This window comes from Psammomys obesus, unplaced genomic scaffold, assembly GCF_907164565.1.
Source record: "Psammomys obesus unplaced genomic scaffold, mPsaObe1.curated_primary_1811, whole genome shotgun sequence".
In the NCBI taxonomy this organism is placed as follows: domain Eukaryota; kingdom Metazoa; phylum Chordata; class Mammalia; order Rodentia; family Muridae; genus Psammomys; species Psammomys obesus.
This window is the reverse complement of record NW_026593286.1, coordinates 27,119,402-27,145,991: the sequence shown is the minus strand read 5'-3', so window position 1 is coordinate 27,145,991 and position 26,590 is coordinate 27,119,402. Positions and strand designations below refer to the sequence as shown.

Genomic DNA, 26,590 nt, shown 5'->3' with positions numbered 1-26,590 from the left:
TCCTTCCTTCCTTCCTTCCTTCCTTCCTTCCTTCCTTCCTTCCTTCCTTCCTTCCTTCCTTCCTTTCTTCCTTCTTTCTTTTTTTACCATGGGTCTTTATTCTTCAGTTGGCCATGCTGATCTGTAGTTCTACCAACAGTATCTTTCCCCGCTCCCAACAACCTCTCCAACATGTATACCTTGTCTTTTTCACAATAGACATTTTCATAAGTGTGAGGTATACACATATACACACACCTCATATGAAATCTCTCTTTCTCTACACACACACACACACACACACACACACACACACACATACATACATACATATTTGTGTATGTATGTATGTATGCATTCTGACCTATTTTATGTTTTGGGAAAAGCACATGCATCAGTGAACCATAGATGCATCCCTGCCCTGTGGGGAGAAGGCTTTATACTCACCTTGTTCTTTTCCTTATCAGTGTAACCACGTGACTGTTTTAGAACCCTCCTCATCACATCGTGAGCTTAGTGGCTAAAGCTCACCGTATCTATGAGGGCTTTGGCAGCAGCAGGATAATGATGCCATCTGGGTGAGCGAGCCCTTGATAGACATTGCTCCTGGTGGAAATGGAACCAGAGCAGAGCAGAGGGATTTGTGGAGTGCACGTCACGAGGACCCTAACTATAGTCATCCCTTGGTATCATGGGGACATTTCTGTCCATGGATGCTCAAGCTCCCTGTATAAAACAAGGCTGGGTTGTGTACCCCACACGTCCTCCTCGACCTTTTAAGTCATCGCTAGGTTACTTACAATGCCCAGTGCATTATGAATGCATGCAAGCTGACTGTTGGGAGACTAATGGCAAGGAAGGTGGTTTGTATATATCCAGCCTGGATATAGATGTTTTTGCTGAGTTTCTTTATCACACCATTGGTTGAATCTTGAAAGGGCTGTAGGTTAGGTGTTCCTGATAATGGAGGGGCAGGCATTGCCGCCAGCTATTATTGCTGAGCTGGGGCATCTGCATTGGGCAGGCCTGTGTTTTCTTCTCTGGCTTCTTTTTCTTTCTTTCTTCTTCCCAGCTGCATTTTCTCTTTTCCCATTATCTCTTCCTTTATTATTTTTTAATAGATTTTCTCAGACTCTTTTTCTCCATCTCTTTCTTACCTCTTAACCATGTTTGGAATGAAAAATTCTTATTTTTATGCTCTGTTCCTCACCAGAAAGTTTGGATCTATTCTTGCAATAAATATAAATGCCTCTTTTGTTACTTGTATAATCATTATAATATTTTTTTAGCCTTTGAATTAATAGCTAGCTTAAAAGTTGCTTGCCATTACGTAAATAATAAACAATTTAAGTAATAATGGGGAAAGATTACACATGCTAGAACATTTACATTAGATATCAAATTACAGTCATTAAAATTTCTAGTTTAAAGTTAAGCTCACTATCGTTGATCATTCAAAATATTGCCCTTTCTGGAAATATTCTGAAAACGTTCTAGACTCTAAAAGGAACATGATCAGACAAGACTAGTTCCTTACAAAGCTATTTTAAGTTTGAACAGTATATTTAAATGAAATATTTGAGTTGTGGCATTGGCAGAGCTGACTCCTACCCAGACATCACTGGAAGGACTCTTTTCCCTCTTGAATTTAATGAAGGTAAATTAGTAAACTAGCATTGGAATCTCAGATTCCTCAGCATTCTGAAGATAGTTTGTCATTTTCTCATTCTGCAGCAAACCTAGGCAATGTTTGTAATCGGCTCTTTTAAAAAGCTACAAACACTTTTAAAAAAGACTGGCACACTATGTTAGTAGGTAAATTTGTGAAACAAAACCAAAAAACCCTACCTAGAGTAGTCATTTGAAGGCAGCATCCTCATTTCAGTGTGTCCTGAGTCTAACGCCGGGTATGTGCAGTTCTCCCCAATGGTCCGTATCACTTGTGAATGTTTCCCCCAACCTTCAGTACCCGAGTGAAAGACCTCACTTCTTAGGAATCATGAGCGTGTAGGTTTCACTGAGTGTCTAGGGCTGTGAAGCTCAGAAGCACTGACTGATGGAACGTTACCGAAGCACTTGGAGATAGTTAGGCAAGAACAAAGTTTGGAAAAAAAAAACTTAAAAAATTGGCTTTCTTTCTTTTGGTTTCACCCCCACAAGCTCAAATCTAAGAGGGTCACTCCCACCAACCTGCTGTCCATCTTCTGCACCTTCGCAGGGACTTCCCAGTTCTGAAATTTCTCTGCCCTCTCTCCTTGTGGGTTGATGTGGCTCTTTTACACGACTGTTGTTTGACTGGGTTACTATGAGTGCAGCAGTGTTTCCTTTTATTAAAGCGAGCTGAATTAAATAATGTTTGTTAATAGAGCAGTAATGTCATAGAATGGACTTTTTTTCACTTCAAGTTGTTATTTGAATTCTTAAATTGCTCTCTCCATTCATATCTGATTAGAAAATGTTTTAAAAGATGAGTATCACACGGGTTGGGGAGTGTAGCTCAGTGGTAGAGTGCTTGCCTAACCTACAGAAGGTTCTGGGTTCAGTCCCCAACACCACACACACACACTTACACACACACACACACACACACACACACACACACACACACACACACTATGAAAAACAGGTAGGCAGACAGGACTTCAAGCAAACGAAACTAAAGACAAACAACCACCCCCACGCCAGTAACAATAACAAAACATTGAAGGGTACACCAGTGGTTTCCAGTGGAATTCTGAGCTTGCTAACCTTATGTGGGAGCTGGTTATTACGGGAATATGGCTTAGCTCTTGGAGTCCATGGCTGAGAAAGTTGGGAGTGTACTTACTAGGAGTTTTCATTTCCTCTGGCTACCAGTAAGTTCTGCTTCTCAGAGGATCCAGTTTTGCTGAATTTAATTAACAGGCAAACAGTTTTTGGATCTGAAAATGCTGACATTGGTGGAGACACAGACTGACTTAGCTCTTGCTGCTGCTTGTCTAATCCCAAGCCTGTGCCACTCTCAGGGGTCAGCACTGACTGGACCTCTTGAGTGGGCTGAGGCTTTCCTACCTGAAAGAAGAGATGTTAACCAGAGGACACGAAGATGTGACATCCAACTGGGCCCTTTTTGCTACTTTTGGGAGAGTCTGCTGCCCATCTCCTAATATGCGCTTGAAGAGTTTGATTATGATCAGTGATTGTTTATGATGGCGGATTCTTGGGGAAGTCCCCTTGGAATTGACTGTTCCGTGTCATAGGGAGTGAAATCCCTCACGTGTGCTCTTTGTGTCCTGGCTCTGAAGAGTTGCCAATTGCTATTTTTCAACAATATTTAAAAAACAAACAAACAACAACAACAAAAAAACTTGCTGTAAATTTAACAACAAACTCAGAAAACATTATAATATTAACACTAAAATGGAGATTACCAAACTATTAAATATATTTTAGATAATAAAACTGAATCTTGTGCCAACCAGGAACTGAGTGCTCCTTGAGTCTCATGTAAGAGGCACAGAACTTGATAACACACAATCAAATATATAGTTCCCTACTTTAACTCAAACAGATGATAATTATCTTTCTAGTCAGAGTCAGCTTCCACTCGTCAGTGCAAGTGGAATGGAACTTACATATCAGAAGGGATGGTGCTGTTATATGGGGAAAGTAAGAATATATATATATATTTGTTTAGGGTTGTGAGACAGGGTTTCTCTGTGTAGCCTTGTCTGTCATATACTCAATTTGTAGACCAGGCTGCCCTCTGCCCTCTTGAACTCACAGAGATCTGCCTACCTCTGCCTTCCAATTGTTGGGGTTAAAGGCGTATGCCACCACACCCGGACCAAATAAAAATATCTTAAGAAAAATCTGAAAATAGCTTCTCTTGGGAAGGCTAAGTAAATACAAATATTTTCTGTACACTTCTTACACTTGACTTGAGACAGCTTTTATTTTTTTGTGACACAAAGTGCTAAGGAACAGCTTCGATACAATGTACAGTTACTGGGTGTTTCATTTTTGCAAACATGTGAAGGTTGACCCGGATTCTCAAACAGCTGTGGTGTATGAACCCATTTGCCCTTCCAAGTGGCAGTGTTAAATACGCAAATAGAACTCGACATACCTTGTACAAGTCAATATTTATAAGCGACTTTGCTATTTGAGACCAGAGGAACAGCCCACATGTACAGCACTTATAATATGGCATGTATCGTATGCCTTCCCAATAACCCATTCAAATGGGAAGTAAAGCCACTGGGACAAAACCAAGTGAAGACAACAGTAGGAGGTGTCTGTGCAGATTCAGGAGATGGGCAGTGGGTAGATCAAGAACCACTCTCTTAGGCTTGAACTTAACCCGGTCCACTAAATTCTTTTTTTTTTTTTTTTTTGGTGGGGGAGCCAGAAGCAGCAAGGCAACTCATGTTACCAAAGCTGGAAAGACCCAGTAACCAGTGGCATCTGGAAAGGGGGTGATGGGCTGAAACCTGCACGTGAAGAATAATTAAGTCCCCGATTCACTGCTTACCCACATAGCCAGGTGGACACCCCATCTCCAGTCGGTCGAAGTATCTCAGTTTATAAAAGAACATGGAGAAGTAATGAGCGAAGGGATAATAAAAGACGGCTTCCCAGATGGGAGCCTATGAGCTGTTTTCAGTTACGAGGTGTCCCAGGGTACTTAGTGTGAGAGAGAAGAAACATCCCCACGAAGTCACAAGACTTCATGGCCGTAGTTGAAGAGCAGTCCCTGGAGTGCTCTTATAAGAGAAACGATGGATTTTTATAGAAAAGCATATTTGATCATATTCTTCCTCTTCCCCAAGTTCTTTTAGATCCTCTATCCGCTCAACTTCAAGTTCTTTCTCAAAAACCCAATAAGGCAACAAAACCCCCTCAAACCAAGAAGACAAAATAAAGCACCATCCTATAGGAAAAACTGCAACAAAATAAAAGCACACAAAAGACAGTGGAGCATGTTACACGTTGGTCGACTACTTCTGATCACAAGGCTTGCCTTAGAGTTGTTAATATGCCCCGTGTCAAGCCTTCGGAGAAAAATGATTTTTCCCTCTTTCAGCAGGTATACATGACAGTTCAGTTGTTAAGCTTTGCCTTAGTGACTGGGTATTTTTAAAACTGTAATGAAATAAGAGATAAGATAACACAAAAACTATCACTTCCAAGTTGGACAAGATAAATCAACAGAAGGTATAGAGCCCATAGACCCACTTGTTTGCACACTCAGGAATCCCACAAAAACACTAAAATGGAAGCCAGAATAGAAGCATTAAGGACCTGGTGCCTCAGGAAGATAATTTCTAAAGAGGGGTGAGTCATGTTTTAGCAGTATAAAGAGTCTATTCAAAATGCATATAAACACAAGAAGAAAAGCTGTGCTGTGAGGAGAGAGGAAATTGCTGTGTAACCACATCTGTTTGCAACTGCTTCTCTGATGCATGCTTCAGAGGGGCACACAAACTTTATCACTAACCCCCTTTCTCCTCTGCTAAGCACATGCAAACTTGTTATGTTCACAGCTTGCCCTGCCCTAGTTTTTTACTTCAAATAGAGGAGTTTCTTGTGCACATGTGTTCTCATCAAAGACATTGATGGTCTTTCTCTGCGGAACTGTGGGAAGCAGGGCTGTCAATGTATAAGATACACTCAGTGAGGTGTTCTTTGTTTTGTAGGGCGGAGAACACTGTTACTACCACGGAAGCATCAGAGGTGTCAAAGACTCCAGGGTGGCTTTGTCGACATGCAATGGACTCCAGTATGTGCGAATCTCCTGGGTTCTTCCTGACCTCAGGCTTGCCTGTATCCATTCACTCTTTGCAGTTTTTATCTTTCAGATATGTTGCATAGTGAATTTTCTATGTCACTGATATGTTGGGATTAGATACAGAGTGGTTCCAGGAAGCTGAAGTCTCCTCTTCTTTAACACCTAGAGTTTGTAGGAAACTTAAGAGATTAAACAAATAATTACGTAGATCAATAATTCCCATTTTGGTTGGTGCAATGGAGGGAAAGGAAAGGGTGCATTAATTAGCTTTCTGTCACTGGAACAAAAGTCCTGAGATAATCTACTTACAAGAGAAAAGGATTATTTTAGCTCGAGCTTTGGAGATTTGAATCTATGATGAGCTGACGTCATTCCTCTGGGCCACTCATGAGGAACCACATCATTGCGAATTGAGCACGTGTAGTGCAACGAAACGGCTCACCATATGGCTACGAGAGTTAGAGAGTGAGAGGGAGGCTGAAGGCTCACGATAGCCCCTCCCCCACCACAACTTCTTACCAGGCTCAGGAAGATTTCCTTATGATGATTTCACTACTTCCTAGCAGCAGATACTTATATTGGACCTGTGGGGGCCATTGAAGACCCAAACTCTAGCAGGGAGCTTACAAAGTGACTCAGTTTAGCTGATGCCATGCACAGGTCTATGGCAAAGGTCATATGAGCTGGATTAGAGCTAAGTCTAATGAGGGATCAGCCTGGGAAGGATGGTGTGTTAAGAGGAGACAGACTCTTTGAAACCATGCATAAACACATTTTAAACCCAAATCAAGTGATGCCTCAAATGAAGCATCACTTTGGCCATGTGATGAAAAGGGGTTAAAATCCCTTTCAAATAGTATTAAAACAAACAAACAAACAAACTCATGTCTCCCTGAATTAAATGTGGTTTCCATGTCACACTACTTAATAGGCACTCACAATTTACAAGTGTAAAGAAACTTCTGCTGGCCTCTTCAGAATCAGAGATGGCTTTAGAATATTCTTAGACAACGGAGTGCTCAACTTCCTTCTAGGTGATACAGAATTTGCATAATGAGGAGTTTGTACTAGTTTCATATGGTTCTGGCATAAGCAGTTCCCCCCCCCCCTACCATGTGGGAGATGAGTGTTGTCCTCAGTTTACCGGAGTTTGCATGCTCTGGGGGAATGCGGGGCACTTTTGTGGTGCTCCCTTGCGGAGTCCTGAGAGTGCTAAGACCGCGGCGGGGTTCCATGCAGCTCCGGGGAGTGTACATGGTTCAGTAGCTTTGCTCAGAGGCACCCTTTGGTGACAGTGTCGAGGTGCTCTCTTGCCAGCTCTGACCGTTTGCCAGAATCGCTGCTGACTCTCCCCCTTCTGTCTTTTGCTACAGTGGCATGTTTGAGGACGACACCTTCGTGTACATGATTGAGCCGCTGGAGCTGATTCATGACGAGGTGGGTTAGTGACATCAGTTTCCTCATGATGTTTGGTTTTTCCAGCATGTGTAGGCAAAAACACATCAGAAACCGTTTATCTGTGTACCGTGATTTCAGACTCGGTGTTACAGTGCGAGGTTCCTATGCCAGTGAGGGCGGCTCAGAGGTTTCATGCCTAGGCATTCTGAAGCCTTTGGAGGGAACATGTAAGGCCTTTGTTTTTCACTGTGGATCCTGGACTCTGTTAGAAAAGCTTTCCTTCCCACCACTCTCTTCTGTAGATAACTGTGTGAGAATATACTGACTTTCTGTTACTAGAAACATTTAGTGAGGAGATGCGTGGTCTAAGCAATGACGACACGATTGCAACATACAGTTTTGAGATGGAGGTAAGACAGCATTTCATCCTGTACAGGCCAGCATGCATAATCAGAAATCCTGTGGTCCTGCCATGCTGTTCACTGACAGGGCTACCAGCTGTATAGTCTAATACAGAGTCATCAAATGTTATATCGAGGGCTGACTACTTTTTCCGTTCATGATAAAATTGGTACTCTGAGACTCTTGATGGGGGTGCAAGAGATAACTAAGAAGTCACACATGATATTTCAGAGGGTGGTACCTGCTGAAGAGAGGGAAGGGCAGTCAGGGTGGAGGGAGAGTCTTGATTGAGTAAAGGCCTTAAGGGAGCTGGAACTTTCCCAGGACCGTGAAGATGCAAAGGCTCTGGCATGGATGCTGCTTGCTGGGTTCTCATGTTCTTGACTAGGCAGGAACAAGGTAAAGATTGGTAGATGATGACATGGTGCCATCACAGCAGGGAAGTGAAAGCCAGGGAGGGGACTGCTAGTGAGAAAAACTGTATTCTGAGAGTGATGATAAAAATAATGCAGTCATTTGATGGAGGGCAGAAAACAGTTTTGGTGGAACACAGGGTGTTACTGTGCAGCCCAGGCCTCCTGAATGTTCTGTGTGTGCCGCCATGTCCAGATGGAAATGTTAAAACAAAACAAAACAAAAAACAACAACAGCAAAAACCCCAACTTCTTTTAGGAATATCATAGTCAGCCAGTGTGGTGGTGCACACTCGTGATCCCAGCACTCAGGGAGGCAGAGGCAGGCAAATCTCTGTGAGTTAGAGGCCAGGCTGGTCTACAAAAGTGAATCTTGAATAGCCAAGTTTATACAGAGAAAACCTGTGTCAAAAAAAAAAAAAAAAAGAATGTAGTAGTCATTGAGGTGGTTTATATATTTATATATTACTATAAGCTTATATATGTGTATGTATGTGTGTGTATGTATGTGTGTGTATGTATGTGTGTGTATGTATGTTTACTTATTGTGTATGAGTGTTCAGCACTCTCAACTGCTGAGCCAACTCACCAACCCTGACATCCAGGCTTGATAAGAAAAGGCACCATACAATCGTTTGTTTATTTATTTATCCGTTCATTCACTTATTATTTACTTAGGTGTGTGGATGACTAGGAGTTAACATTTCAGATTTGAGACAGAGAAGTCATGGAATTGTATACGGTGATATTTAAACAAGCCTGTACGGGTTTTGATGAATACCCAGAACTTTCCAGAGAGTGATGATAGTTTGTGGTAGAGTAAGATGCTCTGATGAGTAAACTGTTCTCCCTATTCCATGGGCAGGCAGGCAACCCTCTTAGAGCAAAACTGTCAGACATTCAGCAAAACACTTTGATTTTCAGCTTTGACTAGCTGCTCTCTTACTTTCCTCACCAAAGAAATCCCCCAAAGAAAAACAACAAATCCAAAATAGTTCTCTAAGCCTTTACATTTTATGAATGTACAAATGGGGTAATTTCCAGTGCATCCATAATAGGGCAATTTTTGCAGACTGAGTGAATCCATAAATGTGTTGCAGTGTCTGGTGAGCTGCTAAAGGGTTTATATACATATAAACTCTTATTATCAAAATGTTTAAAGAATTGGTGCTTCGTTGTTATAGCTGTAATTAGACTGCTTGGGCCTGATGGTTATGTGTTTGTTATCTTCTGTTCCCTGTCTGCCTCGTACCGCCTCCCTTTTGTTCACAGAGTGATTTGTTCTCATTCTCACTGTGGGTAGGGGCCAAGGAGCAGAACTTGAAACTTTAAATTAGTTGTAAAAATCATGTTGGCGAATTCAGAGGTGAACCTCACTCTGCTGGATGTCTTTATTCTGTTACCAGAATAAGAGCTCACTAGAATAGATTTTGGATTTTTGGATGTTCACATTCTTCTTATTATTATTAATTATTATTAATGTTAGCATTCTTTGTAGTAAGTCAAGAGCATGGACAGGATATTTCCATGTTTTTCCATGATAGTCTGTTGCAAGTAGAGAGTTAATAGCAATATTTTTAATTATCGTTTTTTAATCAAATCTAATAAGAAGGGTACTTTTAAGGGCTATTTTTATGATTACAAAACAAATATATTATATATGAGTGTGGTGTTGCATTCCTGTAATCCCAGCTGTTCAGGAGGCTGAAGCAGAAGGAACTTCAGTTCAAGGCCAATCAGGGAAACTTAGTGAGACCCAGTCTAAAAAAAAAAACAAACAAAAGAAAACCCAAACCAAAAACAAAAAAAACAAGGAAACAAATAAAACAATAACACCAAAAAAATAAATAAAACCCCCAAATAAACAGCTAAACAAACTAATAAAAAAAAATCAAGCTAGGGAATGCTTAGTGGAACAGAACTAATTTAGTATGCATGCCACTCTGGGTTCTATTATCAATTTTGCAAAAGCCCCCAAATCTGCTAATATATTTGACAAATTGAAACCCAAAATAAACAATTAAATCGTAATTATCCCTCATACCATCACCAAAGATAATATCTCAGCACCTTCTAGCAAATATTCATAAAATTTTTCAGTTGCAGTTTTTCATAAACATTTTAAATGAGTTGATTGGACCATCATTTCATAACACAACTTAACCCAATAATGAATCTTTCTGAATCACAGTATTTTTAATTCATTAAATAGAAATGTGATGATTGATCTTGGTTGTCAAATTGACACACCCAGGGGGAAGGAAGCTCAGCTGAAGAACCACCTCTGTTAGAATGGCTGTGGGCATGTCTGTGGAACACAGGATGGGCAAGCCCACCAAGGCCCTATCCCTAGACAGGTGGGATAAAGTAGGTACCCCTGGACTCTATAAAGAAAGGTAGCTGAGCAAGCCAGAAGAAGCAAGCCAGTAAGCAGAGTTCCTCTCTGGTCTCTGCTTCTAGTTCCTGCCTCTAGTTTCCTGCTTGAGTTGCTGGACTCATGTTTTTCTGTGAAGGACTGTAACCTGCAAGCTGGAATAACGCCTTTCCTTCTCAAGTTTGTTTTGGTCAGCGTGATTATCATAGCAACCGAAAGCAAACTAGGACAGGGATAGAATATGGACTCCTTTTTGGGAACATGTTGGACAATGCATAGGTAAATGATGGCTGGCAGACAGGAAGCTCTGAGCTATGGATGCTACTTCCACTTCTGATGATGTAATGAGTCAGTGTCATGCCTAGGCCAAGGAATATGAGTATTTTCATGGTTGTTTATGGGGCTTTCTCAAGCCATGTTTACCAATGATGTGTGAGTACGTTCTGCCTTGCAGCTGTAATGAACTATGGATGTCATAATTTTGAAAACATTTTCAAGTTGGTAGGAAAATTGCTGTTTTGTCTTTTTGAAATTAACGTCTTTAAAAGCCTACTAAAGCACCAATGTTCTCGCATGCTGGTGGACGTTCCGTTCCTTTCTTTGTGCATTTCCTACTTGGGGCTTTGAAAGAAGCTGAGATTTAAGAGCAACTGACAAAACAGTGCTCTGATCTGGAGTGGGGCAGTTGAAGCTCACTGATTCATTTAAAATTAAAGATTCAACCAGGCATACCCTTTTCCTTCTAATACCTAATGTCCCCAGGTAAGGAAGGGTGTTAGGAAAAGCATCACACACTAACATGGTTCCATAAAGGTGTCTTCACATCTTACTTTTCTATTTCCTCCAATTGTTTTTGTTTCAGAAAAGCACAGGCCGACCACACATAATCCAGAAAACCTTGGCAGGACAGTATTCTAAGCAGATGAAGAACCTCAGTAAGTTTTAATTAAAATAGCTGTGATCCGCGTGGGGACTGTGACTTGGCAGACCTCTGGACGCTCGGGCTTGTTGAGAAGGGAAATTGGTTTGAGAGCTGGGGTCAGCAGTGTAGGTGGGAATGGAGTCCCAGCTGAGCCTTGCGTGGGATGAGCCACGGGGAATTGTTTCAATGGAGATGACAAATGGAACTCTGGCTTAGGCTGGGCTGGGAAGCGGAGTGTGGCCAAATGTAAGTGATTTCCACAGGGCCAGGCGGTAGGCCAGGCTTTCTGCACTGCTTCCCCTATTCACCCTGCCCCTGAAGCATCTTTAGTATGCTAATGTTGGTTAAAGGCTTCCTTTGATTTCCTGGGGGCATGTGATTCTATTCCTATATACTAAGGCCCAGAATTTTTCATAATTTATGCAAAACCTTCTGCCACGCATCATTTCAAATTCTAAAATAAACTGGGCGTATATGGTAGAGTTCTTAAGATATTGTTAAATGGTTGTCAAATAACCACCTTCTAATCAACCTTGGGCACCTCACATTTTTCATGATGAGAACAAAACAGCGTTTGAACTGTCTTTATGAGTGTGAATGTTGAGCAATCAATGCACTGTTTCACTGTAGGCTATTTTGGCTTTGTGATGACATTTATTATTAATGGCACTGTTCCTTCGTGTAATATTTGAAGTCTATTCTCAATGGAACTCTGTCCACATCCATTTGATGTTCATTTTCCTCTTACACAGGCACAGATGGCAGTAACCAGTGGCCTTTGCTACCTGAATTACAGTGGCTTCGAAGAAGGAAAAGAGCAGTGAATGTGAGTGTAGCCTTGGGCCCCCGGCATGACCCCTTTACCCTCGGGAGTCTGGCCCCCACACTCAATCTAAACTTCCGCCTTCAAAGCAAAAGAAAAACGCACAAAGAAGCATCCATCTCTTGAGCGTTTTCAGATGATGCCGTTTCTTCTTTTCCTGCTAATGATTCAAACAATGAACTCCAATGTCAATGTAAAATGTGTTGTTTTATTTCCCTTTTCAATGTATTTTTGTTTTTTATGAAAATCGGAACACATTTTGTTTTCCTCCGAAAAGCAGCACAGTAGGGTTGTTGAGATAGCTAAGCAGGCAAGGCTTAAAACCTGAACTCCATCCATGTGAACGGCTGGTGAAAGGAGAGAATTGATTCCAGTAGTTGACCTCTGACCTCTGACATGTGCTCACCCTCCCCACACAGACAAAAACGAACAGATAAGAAATAAAGAGAGAACGCACCAAAGCTTTAGAAGTGACATTTCTGTTAAAAAAAATTATATATATATATATATATATATATATATATATATATATATATAGTCTAATCAAGGTTATTTGTCGTTCTTCCAAGTGAAAAACTCTATTATACCAAATTTGAAAGCCGGATATGACTTTCGGAGCAGAAGGACACGATGTCATCCCTCTTACTGGCGCTATGACAGTGGCGAAATAAAAGTCACGAGGTGACATAACCAGTGGCTGCCGTATGTCTTTTGTGCACTGATGAATGCAGAGGGGCATTGTAACTAACTACATAGTAGATTAGAAGGCTGTAATGATTGGGCCTGTTTAGTAATTACATGGTGAGTGCTATGTAACCAAGAATTAATTCCACAGTGTATAGGTTCCATGGTAATTCAGTAGATGACTTAATGAGTAATTATAGCACAAATTACACATTTTAGATAATGCTTAGTTGAATGTGTTTTTTTTTTTCCTGTGTTAAATGAATTAGGACCCCCCCCCCCCGGCGCTCTAAAAGTTAGCTCAAGTCTGAATCATCTTTTTACGTAGTGTCTCTTGGTATTATGGTAATCACGAACGCGGTTTTCATGTTCACTTATTTAGCACTCCTTGCTCACTCTTGAAGATGCAGTTGGCTTTCAGCTTTCCTGTACCCCCAGTCTACCCCGTACTCAGACCATGCACACAAAGAAAAAGAACCACCATTTCCCCCTTTTCAGCTATGAAAAATAAATTACGTGTGAATGAGAAGTAAAATAGTCTCTATTCCTAAAGTGTCAGGGTTTGTTCCTGTGAGGGGCTGGAAATTGGTACTCTGTTAGTAGCCTTTTACTCCTGTTCTCTAATTCTTGTTGGTCACCCTGATGTGATTTCAGAGATGCCTGCTGTTGTCACGGAATGAGTTGAAAGTCAATTCTCTTAGACATTTTAATATGAACATTTTTACCATTCATGCCATAGAAAAGGAACTCTACTTACTTTTAGCTACCATGCTATGCATTTTCCTTTAGACTAATTTTACGTGGAAAAACCACACAGAAACAACATGACCCATTTCCCATTTTGGTGAGTAGAGATAGTAAAGTTATTTTCTTCTAAGTCATTGTTTGTTCACTGACACTATGATCACGTATGAACAATTGCCTTACCAAGCTCCTTTTTTAGGGTATCTGTACAATAGGCAGAGAAGAGTCCTAAAATCCAGGGCTCCTGTGAAACTTGATTTTGAAGACTAGAGATACTTTAACGCCAGTCAATATTATGACTGTGCATTTTTTTTTCCCTTTTCCTTAGCCATCACGCGGTGTGTTTGAAGAAATGAAGTATCTGGAGCTTATGATTGTTAATGATCACAAGACGGTAAGACTATAGAGCCAGTGCTGTCTTAGTCACTGTTCTACTGCTGTGAAGAGACACTATGACCAAGGCCACTTATAAAAGACAGCATTCAACTGGGGTCTTGCTCACGGCTTCGGAGGGTGAGGCCATGCTCTTCGTTGTGGTAATGTAGTGCGGCAGCAGGAGGCCTGCAGGAGCAGTGGCTGAGAGCTTGCATTTGATCCAACACAGGAGGCAGAGACCGAGAAAGAGGAGGGAGGGGCTGGCACGGGCTTTAGAAATGTCAATGCCGGCCCTCAGTGACACACCTCCGCCAAATAGGTCCTACTTCCTAATCCTTCCCCAAACCGGTCCTCCAGCTAAGGACCAAGCATTCAGATAAAAGAGCCCTCTATGGGGGCCATTCTCATACAATCCCCCCAAATCCCCAGTAGCCTGTTCAACAAGAAATGCATTTCACTTTAACTATTGTTTGTAACTTAATGAAGTCTAGATGTGTAGACACAATCTTTTGGTAAATCTAAATGAGCACCGTATTTCTAGATGAAAAAAGAGACAATAACTATGAGATTTTGACAGCTCCAAGTTTATCTCTTTAATAGAGATTTATAGTGGGTAGATGTATCAATATTATATTTTTCACTTGTCCATGTTTAAAACTCTCGCTTTCTACTTCTCACAACTGTGTGCTTGGCCATTGATTCACTGTCTTACTCCATGTTTTTGTCCTATGAAAAATAAAATATCATATGTGAGGCTTCGGGTTCCCTCCGCAGTGATAAACAAATAAACAAATGAAAAGGTCTATATAAAGAGAGCATTTTAAACCGGTGTTTTGTTTTTACTAAGTATTGACAGTATACACCTGTGGAAGTCAAACGTGTTTCACTTCAGCAACGCTTAAGAGAAACATGGACAGAACGCACCACCCTCCATTTGCTTAGCCATTTCCATAGTCGGCTTCTGAGCAAGCTTCTTGTGGCCAAGGCTGTGTACCACTGTCCCCGGTTCCTTCAGAGTGCTGGCAATTTTCAGATAGATTCTAAATGTTAGCTCCTCCCTAGCGTTTAACTCTTCCCCTGGTGGCTGATTTCAAGCTATTGAAGTGAGTGAGACCACTGACTGAAGCCAGGCAAGAGGTGACCGAGGGGTTCTTTCAAGCCCTTTGCATCTGGCCTCACCACGGCCGGCCGCACTCCCAAACTCATTAGGCCAGTGATTATCTTGTTACAGCGATGCGGTTTAATTATATATATAAAAAAAGGCTCATTAAAAGTAGTTGATTTTATGGAGATAGAGTTGAATTTTTTAAAGACCCCATGAAGATGAAGAACTTTGAAAAAAAATGCTTAAAAGTCATGGCTAAAAAAACATTATAAAATATTGGAACAAAATTTTAAGCTTCACCAAGTCCTTGTTATTTTAAGAAAATCAAAGTTAATGAACTATGTAAAGTTGTGTTTTGCATTAAATCGTCCACATGAGATTCTATTCAGCACAGTCTCCCCAGAGAAATCCTTGAAACTGTATATCACAAAGGTTTAATGTATATTTAAATTTCTATTTCAGTCTTTTGCTTTAATGGATATTTGAATTAATTACCATTAGTTACTAACTACTAATTCAGTTGTGTTGAAAATTCTTTTTCCCCTGAGGAATTTCTTTTTATTTTCATAGGCAGGCTTAATTTTCCTTATCAGTTTTTCAATAAATTTCTTGAGTAAGAAGGAAAATCTGTTGGAATGACTTATAACTTCGGAGAAGTTTTCCCTGGTAAGGAAACCCAAAGGTTCAGGTGGTGACTTGTGCTCAGACAGGATTAAATGTGAGTTTCTTAAGGGTGTTAGTGGGGCTGTCTTCATCTGAACCGCTTTTTCTGATTGAGAATTTTCCTAACCGCTCTTCACACCTGGTGATTATGCCAAGTTGAGAAATTATGTCTTTGAAAGCCTGGGCTTTTCCTAGCATTCGTTATACAAGTCTTGTAAGGCATAGATACAATAGTTAAGATGTGTACAATACTGTTGAACATACAAAGTGCATTCCTTCCAAGTGAGGAGAGAATATCAATTTTTAAAGGTCTATTTATTTATTTATTATTATTAGTGTATATGTGTGTGTGCATGTGTGTCTGAGAGCGAGAGTGTGTGCGTGTGTGAGAGAGAGTGCATAGGAAAGAGCCACAGTGTACCCAACTGTACATACCCTGCAATAGCACCTTTCTCAAAAACACAATTTTCTGCAAAGAAGACTTTCATTTGCTTATTCCACATATTCTGTGCTAACATCATCACCTCATTTTATATCATATCTTCCCTTCAGTAATCTCGCACTCTTATTTACTACTTTGTGTGTGTTTCTGAAGCGTATGGTGGGAGGCACCCCCAGTGGGGCGGTCAGGGGTCAGCTCTCAGGAATCCTGCTCTCTTTCCGCCCTGCTGAGTCCCTTGTTTCTGCTCTGCCGTACTCTAGGCTGGCTGGCATTTCCGTCTTACCTTCCTGTCTCACTACAGTGGTGCTGGAATTACAGATGCACACCAGTCCTGGCTTCTCTTTTTTCGCTGTTTGTTTGTTTTAATGTGGGTTTAGAGAACTGAACTGTTTGTGAGGCTTTACCCAGCAAACCATCTCATCAGCCCACATCTTTTAATTAAAAATAAAAAAGAAAAAAGAAAAAAGAAATCCAAGTTTTTAAGTCAGCAAAGTTTTAGTTGTCATTTCATTACAATAAGTTATATTAAATGAGAACTGGGCATGCTATTTTAATGATGATGTGTTTTAAAATGCAAAAAACAAACAAAAAACAAACCTTGATTTTTTTGAATGCTGGTAATGAACAAAATTACCTGAGCATTTCTAGCGTTTAAGCATAATTACTTTGGGGATAATATCACTAAATAGCCCCATTGCTTTAAGATCAGGTTGCATTCTGTTGTATAATTGTCCCAAACAAATATTCATTTTTAAGAAGCCATGTAAGAGTTGAGAAAAGCTCCTTTTTGAGGTGATCTTTCTATCAAATGAAGTTTTAAAAATATAACTGCTGCAATGATGAAACACGTGAGTTAGAGAGTAGAGTTCCGCACTTTGGTGCTGGAAGCCAGACCGAGCACGGATAAGTGAATACGTCAATTTCCAGCATCTGGAGATTTCTGCTGCTGGGCTTTAGCATAATCATTCCACCGAGAAGCCCCATCTCACGGTGTTTGTACTGTACAGGCCAGCGGGATTTTTTAATTCTTACCTTTGGATTGAAAATAAGGTTCAGCTTTAATTGTTTTCAAAAGGGCACATTTCTTAAGGGGTTCATTTATCCAGAAAGTGAAAGCCAATTTGCCGGCTTAAATGGAAATGGTTTTCGGTGATCAGAAAATGTGAAGGTTAAGTTTTATCATAAATGGAGCCCACACATTTTTCTTTATTTGCCAAATTAGTTCTCATTCATGCAGGAAATGGGAACATTTTGCCTACATTTGCATTCAGGCCTCCCTCTCTAATATTGGCTGCCTGAAAAATTGCACCTATCGTGTTTTGAACAAGCACCCCAATTATCAGAGGCTTTCAATTAGAAAGGAAAAAAAAATCTCTCAAATTTGTAGAAAGCATCTTGGTACCTAGCTGGCAGAAACTAATTTGTGAGCAATTATAGCTTGATAAAAGTCTGCAAACATTTCTTTGAGCTGCTTAAGCTAAAAATAAATATTAAAAACTGCCTAATAAAAAATTGGTAGAGATATTTTAAAGCACATGTAAAGCAAGTGTTTTGCTTCTATTAATGCCACATTATTAAATATGAACCAATAAGTGCAAATCAATGATGACTCAAATATTTTTTCAATTAAAACTTTATTTGGTTTTCCTTATTTAAAAACCACTGTATATTTTTATGGACCAAACAAATTACAAGTTTTCATCAATAATCCTGACTTGTTGGGGGTCTATGTAATAAACAATAGCTTATAATCGTTTTATAAGAATTATTAACTGAACAAGTTAACCTCTTTTCCCAGCCCAGAATAGGACAAACTTTGTTTTCAGCCCCGTGATCTTAGATAAGTTATTTGAGGACAGTAAAGCTTATTTCATGGAGCTATAAGGATATGCTGTAGGAGAAACGCGGTTTCTCATAGATCCTAGGTGCCTACTAAATGGAGCTTCAAGCTAATGAAACCAGTGGCATTTTCTTTGTGGGCCTGGGAACTCAAGATCTGAGCTATCTCCCCTGCTTTGTTCTCCCTTTCCCTTCCTCTCTCACCAGCACTGAATACCGATGACTTCTTCTTTTGTTATTATCATTATTTGAGAATGGTTTTCTCTTCTGGTTTCTGTGACACAATAGTTCTTCTCTCACTGATATCTATTCTAATTGTTTAATATCTGACCCCTCAGATTAGGTATGGGGGCTGGGCTCCGAGTTCTGTGGCATGTGCTCTTCCTGCCTGAGAGCTTCCCGTTTTAAGCTTTTAAACAGGCTCATGGTTTAAGACCCCTGAGGCCTTACTTGGGAGCTTTAGACTCCTGAGTTCTGTACTCAGGGAACTAAATGTGAACGTGGTGTCTTTGCTCTGGCATCGGATAGGCAGCTCACAGTTGCTCCCCCTAGATTACAGTTCAAAGTTACTGGACTGGTTCCAATGTGTTTGAAATTCATGTGTTGGGAACAGTTCCCAAATTCACATGGTGGTGGTATTCAGAGGTAGGGTCTCTGGGAGGTGTATCTAGGATTACGTAAAGAGAAAAAAAATTCTATTATATTTTAAATATTCTTAATCTTTCTGAAAGATACAATTGATTTAATAACTGTAATTGAAAACAATTTTCAAAGACTTTCGTGCTACAAAAGACTCACCAGTTTAAACCATGTTTCTCTTTTTCCCCATGGTTGGAGAAATAGCAATAGCCTTATGGAGCGACTGAGTGCATGGCGTTTCTACAGTTGACTTGTAAATTGTCGAGGACTTTGATAAAAATCCAGCCCTGTGGCGGGGAGGTGGCCCACAGCGGTGGCACATCTGCTGTACATTGGTAGAGTGTGATGAGGTCTCGGGCTGTGTGTCTCCACACAAAACCAAACCTCCCTCAACTGCAACCCAATGCGGGTAGACGTTTTTGCTCAGTTCTTGACCCAGGGCCTTGTTAGTCTGTGCAGGTCTTGAACTCTCGGGCTCAAGGGTTCCTCCTATCCCAGATTTCAAAGTGTTGGGATTATAGATGTTAACCATTGTGCCAGGCCCACATGTCGACGTACAGAATGATTTTGATTAGTTTTCTTAAATAATTAGAACCAGCCATTATCGGTTGACATACTGCCTTTTATTTCTTGGCTCCTCTTTGTCTTCGCTCATCCAGAATAAAGGCTTTGCTCTAGGCATGACATCCTCGGGAGGAAGTTTCCTCAATGCAGGACAAATACTTCCCTGTCATGGACACTGTCTGGAGTGCTCCGTGAAAAGACTTGTGTGTCGCCTTGAGTTGGAAGTGAGGAAGTAGTCCAGTAGAGACTGGCCTTTGCTCTAAGCCCTTTGTACATGGTAAAGATTTGTTTTTATGGAAGCAAAAGAGCTGAAGAGTAGCTGTTAAGACTGAATTAAAAGTTGATTCAAGGGACAGGGTTTCTGAGCATAGGTCTGTAGGCTCCTGCAGGCCCTGGGACATCATGAGTATTTTACAGTTTTGCTGCCTGGGATTTGTGCTGTGGGGAGGGGAGGAAGAAGGCAACACTATCTCCAGTGTGGTGCAAACCAGTTTTTGACCTTTTGATCCACGTTTCAAGCATCTCTCAGAGGTTTCTGCTTCTATGAAAGTTTGACGTTTAGTGTCAGTTAGGATGTAACAGTGACCGGGCTCATCTTCTCTCCTCCTTAGTACAAGAAGCACCGCTCCTCTCACGCGCACACCAACAACTTCGCAAAGTCTGTGGTCAACCTCGTGGATTCTGTAAGTAGTCTGCTTTCCTTGAAAGTTCTTCTTGTGAACCCAGAGAGCGTGCTTTATATCTCCTTCTCTCTGCTGTGCTCAGTGATAATGTTAGCTATCTCTTGGATGAAATGAAAAAAAAAAAAAAAAAGTATTCATACGTTCTCCTGGTGAAGAAACTGTTGGACAGCGGGCTTTGTTTAAAAAAAAAAAAAGTATTATTGTCTGAGCTTCAGAATTCTCAGACTTCCCAAGACACTTCAGCACTGTTTCTTTTTTTTTCTAAGCTTATTGACTTTCATTAATTATCATTTTAATTCTACATATCTGTGGGGTGCAGTGAGATAATTCGATACATGTGTACGGTATCTAATGAGCAAATCAGAGAAGCTAGCATTGCCACCTCCTTAAACAGTAAGAAATTTTTATTAACCCACAGTAATTGTATAGCATTGCCTGTGTTATTACCAGAGTCCATGGGGGATAAAGAGCAACAGAGAAAGACCGTAAGGCCTGGAAATTATTCTCAGCAAATGAGACTTTATTAATAACTACTTGAGCTTTTCCTAAATATTTTGCGTAAGTAGAGAAGTCCTAATGGATTGAGGCGGCATGTGTTTAGAGGATTTAGATAGATGGAAATTTCAAGGCTGTGTATTTATTATCTTAGTTCTATGGTGGAATATTTCAGAGTTAATTTCTAGTATTCTACGTGATAAAATTAGGTGTCATCGCCACATAAAATCACTTGTAAAAATGAAATGTCTACTTTTGCAAAAGGTTCTGACCCTACATATCTTCACTACTTTTCTTTCCTGGCACTTCATAAGTTCCAAAGAATGATCGTTTCAGATTTTCCTCTTGATCCCTGCCTTAGGTAGCAACCCCACAGAGCTGAATTTCATACATTATGTTCTAACAAATAATTCAATTTGACTCACATAAATTAATTTATATATTCTGCTGTGAAGTGCTACTCTGTTAAGCTAAATATATATTTTTTTATCTTGTCTTTATTGTATGGGCCCTCTTAACTGTGGATAAAAAAAAATCCTTTTTTTTTAAATTTTATAAATTGCCAAGCATCTAAATGCTACTCACTCTGAGGATCTGCCTTTTAAACAGCCCCAAACCACCCGTCATGTAAATATTCATAACATATTTTGTGCACCTAGCATATGTTATGTACCTCGTAGGCACAGCTGACAAAATTGTAATATGAGTTGATGTGCATAGAATATGTAATATAAAATTAAGGTTGAACCCCTGAGAGCCAGTTTACATCTGCCTTATTACTTTTCTTTAATTTCAGCTCTTGTCAATCTGCTCACAGGAATGCTGTAACTGGATATGGGAAAAGAGAATCTTAAACACATCTTTTCCCATGCAAAAGCTATTTATTAGGCAGCATCTCTAGGTTAATCGTGTGTGTGTGTGTGTGTGTGTGTGTGTGATTGAATGGAATCGTGCTTTGCAAAATTTAATTTTTAGTTTATGTTATATTTATAAAATCCTGGAGCTGATCTTTCACGGCAAAAAAAAAATAAAATAAAATAAAAAAATATATATATAGCACCCAATTTGTCTTTGTGTGGAGCTGTTATAGACTCAATTTGATGCTAATTTCTTTATTCAGTGTCTTCGTAGACCACTCATTTGTTTTCTTAGATAGTTGAAAAGTAAGGCAACGTGGCAGCTCCCACTGAAGTTGGTTAATTCCGTGAGCTATTTACTCGGGCCCAAAGTAGACAGAACAGAAGAACCACAGGCTACACGTGAGTGGCGCCCGTCTGCAGTGAGGGTGAGATTGGTGCCTTTTCCTCGCCTCTTGGCCTCAGACAGACCTGTGGTTCACTCTGAGAGTTACTGCGTTGCGTGGCAGGGCAGGTGTACTGTTTGATGAACTGTCCCAAAGCTGCAGGAGTCACTATGCCAGGCTCTGGCTTGTTGTCTCCTCTGGGGTTTGGAAAGGTTATTTTGCTGAGTGCAAAATAACCTTGTCAGTGCAGGTCCTGGCTTGAGAATCTTCACATCCGTACCTTCCTCTCACATATGAGATGCCAGGAAACTGACGATGCTGAGATAGGGTGCAAATAACTTTAGGAGAGTAGAGAACACATATGTGTGTGGGGTTTTTTTTTTTCCTTCTTTATTGTGACACTTGGAAAAGAAAAAGGGAAAGTAGATTCTGTATGATTAGCTAATTCTGACCCCGTGTTCTCTCACCTCCCTCTTCCTCCCTTCCGCTGACTGACTCACTGACTGTGCCTGTTTGACCCAGTGCTTTCCTCCTGCACCTGTCCTGTTGTATACCCTCAGATTTACAAGGAACAGCTCAACACCAGGGTCGTCCTGGTGGCTGTAGAGACCTGGACCGAGAAGGATCAGATCGACATCACCATCAACCCTGTGCAGATGCTGCACGAGTTCTCCAAGTACCGGCAGCGCATCAAGCAGCACGCCGACGCCGTCCACCTCATCTCGTACGCGTTCCTTCTGGTTGCGGTTTTTGGCTCAGCATTTATCTTTATCTCCTTACAGTGTCAGTTAGGTTAGATATCAGAGAGCAGAATTGCTGTTGATACCATTCTCTGTTCATGGAGGTAGGATTCCAGGACTGGGGTTCTGGGGTTCCAGGGCCACCAGCTCTACTATCCCAGCACAGAACTTCCATCCTGGAGGTCAGATCACAACCCAAGGTGCTACTGACACGGTTGCTTCATTACAGGTGGCAGGAATGGCCAGGCTGGGAGGAGGGCTAGAGGGCATCCCTTCTGTGAGGACAACTTCTGTAAAGCGGGTTTCCCTTAAAGCTTGCAAGTTCATCCGCTTTGCTCAAGTTTACTAGATCTTAGTCACGTGGCGTGGTCATGCTTCGCTGTAGGAGGTCTAGAAACTATCTTTTCAGATGGACCATTGGATACAGTTGTGTTTCTGTCCCTAAGGAAGAGGGTTATACTCTCTTTTCACTCTCCCTCTTTCCTCCTCATGGCAAAGCTGTTTTAACCATATTCCTCCATGGTTCTGTACTGCAACAAACCAAGCAACACCCTTCTGTCTTCCCTCCCTCCCTCCCTCCCTCCCTCCCCCCCCCCCCCCCCCTTTCTCTCTTTTTTCTTCCTTCCTCCCCCCCCCCCCCCCGCCTTTCTCAGCCTTTACTAATTTATAGTGACCAGCAAATGCTATTCTCTGGTAGAATAAGAGTCAATTGTTTATAACAGCCAAGGTCGAAATATATTTAAATACAGTTTTTCTTTTTCCTGTTGAGGGTGGTTTTCAGGGTGTTTGATGTGGGAGAATACATATGTTTGGGGAGCATTTGTATAGTTGTTTCTGACTGTACTTTGTTTTCGTAAGGCGTGTGACATTCCATTACAAGAGAAGCAGTCTGAGCTACTTCGGAGGTGTGTGTTCTCGCATAAGAGGGGTTGGTGTGAATGAGGTAAGTTTCCTGTTTTTTTTTTTTTTTTACCTAGAGCTCTGTCCTTGCAACCAACTTATTTTTTTACTAAGGCCCGGTGTATAACCCTTCTCTTGCATGTTTCGAATGATGGCAATGAAAATATAGCATAAGAGGCTTAGATCAGTAAACAGGGCCCAAAGTGGTCCTTTAAGTTTATAATGGTAGCTTCGGACGTCTTCATGGTAGTTTTTCACTCTTGTAGTACATACATTACCTGAGAATTGGCTCAGAGATTTTTTTTAGGCCTGTATAGTTGAGATGTTTTTATAAACTTATCAATCTTTTCCTATGTTTTTTTTTGTTTTTGTTTTGGTTTCTAATGCTTTCCTGCAGGTATTAGAACTAACTCATTTAAATCAAAAGTTTGCAGATATAGTTTGTCTCTCTGTGTGAATTTTCATTTTTATGTTTACTGCTCAAGTTTGACATCGCTTAAGACAAATGTTTTCATAGAATCCCTGTTTAGATACCCTCACCATGAACATTCTCCGTTGAAAGAAGCACCCCAATTAGATAAAAGCCCCGGCCAGCCCTGCAGTGTGTCTTACTGGGTAGTCCCACTTAATCCATGTGGAGATCATCCTTAGTTGGTTCTGTTCTCATATGAAAGCTCCCTGTTCTGGGGGCACAGTCTCTGGGGAGAAATGATTTAACGAGCGCACACCGTCTTTAGACATTGTAAGGCTTCTACATAGGGACTTGGATGATGGCGATAACAATGAAGGAATAATAACTGGCTTTGTGCACTCTCTCAAATGTTTCCCACACACTTTCAACTCTGAAAACCAGTATGGTCTTCCAATGGCAGTGGCACAAGTGTTATCACAGAGCCTGGCTCAAAACCTCGGAATCCAGTGGGAGCCTTCTAGTAGGAAGCCAAGTACGTATGCTGACCTTTTTACTCAAGTTCCTATGTTGTTCTGTCTGTGCAGTGCGTGCCCAGTCATTGACAATGTCTTATTTCTAAGTTATCGTAGTTTAATTATAGTGTATCCCATTCCTTTAAAAGATCTTGAACATCTTGGGATAATTATTAGGCTGTTGGGAGAGGGGTGGGAGAGACATTTCTCTTTCAAAATCCATAAGCTCATACCTGGTCAGTTCTTTCTTACACTGAGAATGTTGAGCCAAGGTCGGGGGTGTGGCAGTACTAATTTGCTCCTCTGAGTTTTAGCCATTTGTGAATAGACACAAAATGCCAGGCACAGCTCCACAGAAAGTTTATCAAAGATTCAGGACACTGGGAAGGAGCCAAAATCTAGAGCAGACAATTTCTAAATGCTAGCAACACTTAACCCACACAGTCACATCCAGAAGGTGAGCTCCCTGTCTCTCCTTGACAAAGCCTGACACTGGCTCTTTAAGCTTGGGATGGGTAGGAGAGGTACATACTTGTCCTTTGGTGCAAAGGTAAGCCCCAGGGAGGGAAGCTCATCCACCACGACTGACCCATGCAGCACCAAGATAAGGCAAGTGACTGTTGATGTCACTGTTTTCATTGATCACACGAGGGAAGGAAGGAACTGGCTAACTTATTGAGTGGGCTGAGTATTGGGGGGCCATCAAGAGATTTAGGAGCCCAAGGAAACATCTGGTTTCTTTTAAGGCCAGGATAAAGTCCGTATCTCATTTCTTTTAAAATCAGGATGAAGTCCAACCTGAATTACAGTCCCCTTTGTGCTAGCACAGTAGTTGGATATAATCTTGGGACATTTTTGTGGTAGAAGGCAAAACATCACAATAGGACCTTGTGGAGAAGGAGAGCAGTGTGCTCAGCCATTGTTCACTTAATGAGAAAATAAGCTGAAACCCTCATCCTCTTATTATAATTTTGAGAGGCGAGTTAGGAGTTAAAAACAAAAACAAAAACAAAAGCAAACCTCTCTCCCTTCCCAAGCCTTCCCGGAGAAGAGAAGGAAAACGTGTTATCTTGCTTAAACAGTCCTCTGTGTGACTGATGTGTAGTACTGTGGAAAAGTAGAACGACATGTGTGTTCATGGTCTTGAATCCCTTCATGCATGCATTAATGGCCAGATGGACAGTCATGACAAGCACCTAGAAGCATCTTACCAATCTCTACAGACTGCCATTTCCTAATATCTTGCTCAGAGCACTTGCTTTCTCAAGGAAGTGGCCGCTCCATATTAACATTTCAGAAGCTGGTCCAGACAGCTCCGTGTCAGAATGGAGGCCAGTGCTGGGGTCAGCCAAGAGATGTTATCAGATCGGATGGTACAGTGTCAGTGGATGAGATTGTTCTCCAAGTCTCTGGCTGATCCTGGCACTTACTCCAGCAAGTTGCATTCCCTTCTCTAACTGCCCTGTGTCTGAAGGCGTTACCCTGCATTTAGACAGATCATCCGGGAATGCCATCTGTGTGAACCCTAGAACCACCCTGGGAGATAGGCAGAGAGACAGCGCTTCCATTTTAAAAGCAGAAATACAGCTCCCCGCCCCCTGGAAGCTAAGTGGCTTCTCAATGGGAATCTCTCCTGGAGTAGAAGGTAGACTAGAGTTGAGCCTTTTGTTTTTAGTCCATGGTACTCCTAACCAAACATCGGAGTTTAGAAATATGACCGAGGTATTTGAGTAACAAAAATGAAGAGAGGCCCAAGTCTCCACCCTTCCCACCCTCACCTTAGGAAGCAACCTGTACACCGGGCATAAGGAACCATTGTTTTAAATGGAATAGGGGAATCTCGACACTGTATTTTTTTGGACATGAACTCGGTACTGAGGAGGTTTTGCAGGAGCTGGTACAAGTTGAAGCTATGACTTTGTTCTCCTCTCTCCTTTCGCCGCTCTTGTTTCATCGGGCTAGAATGTGAATGCATCGAGTCCTGGGGTGGCTGCATTATGGAGGAAACGGGGTAAGTCCGCATCACCCTTGCACGTGAGGTATGCCTGCTGCAGAAATTGCTGCATATGTAACACTTGGAGACACAGTCTCTCAGCTGCTGGTGTTCTAGGCTCAGCACTTAGTATAAATCCAATAATTAATTGTCTGATATTTTAAAACTGACAGTGCTAATTCACTTTGTATTTTAATTTTTAATTTAAGGTTGGGAAGAAAAGTGAAATGTATTAACTACTTCCATTTATTAACCCTTACAGGAATCACATGGCTAAAAGCTTCTGCATCTAGTGGAGGCATTAATCTTTTAATATACTTAGAATAAAAGCAGATGGTCTACCTGAAGCAGCCAGTGAAAATCAATTCAGTCACCCATTTACATTTTTAGGAACTTATAAATACGTGCTGACGGTAATAAATTTGTGCTACACTGTTTATAGAGCCCTCAGAGCTTTTCCCTCCCTTTTTAAATTC

At 41.1% G+C, this 26,590-nt stretch overlaps 1 protein-coding gene across 2 annotated transcripts in view; it reads left to right on the top strand.

Moving 5' to 3' along the window:
- The window catches only part of Adam23 (ADAM metallopeptidase domain 23), a 113,614-nt gene that overhangs the window by 40,647 nt on the left and 46,377 nt on the right, over positions 1-26,590 (top strand). For both annotated transcript variants that reach the window (XM_055616871.1, XM_055616870.1), the window contains exons 3-12: positions 5,658-5,740; positions 7,123-7,186; positions 11,199-11,271; positions 12,011-12,084; positions 13,838-13,903; positions 19,748-19,819; positions 22,118-22,281; positions 23,156-23,240; positions 24,051-24,141; positions 26,084-26,132. In XM_055616871.1, coding sequence (XP_055472846.1) covers positions 5,658-5,740; positions 7,123-7,186; positions 11,199-11,271; positions 12,011-12,084; positions 13,838-13,903; positions 19,748-19,819; positions 22,118-22,281; positions 23,156-23,240; positions 24,051-24,141; positions 26,084-26,132 — 821 coding nt within the window. The remainder of the gene's footprint in view (positions 1-5,657; positions 5,741-7,122; positions 7,187-11,198; positions 11,272-12,010; positions 12,085-13,837; positions 13,904-19,747; positions 19,820-22,117; positions 22,282-23,155; positions 23,241-24,050; positions 24,142-26,083; positions 26,133-26,590) is intronic.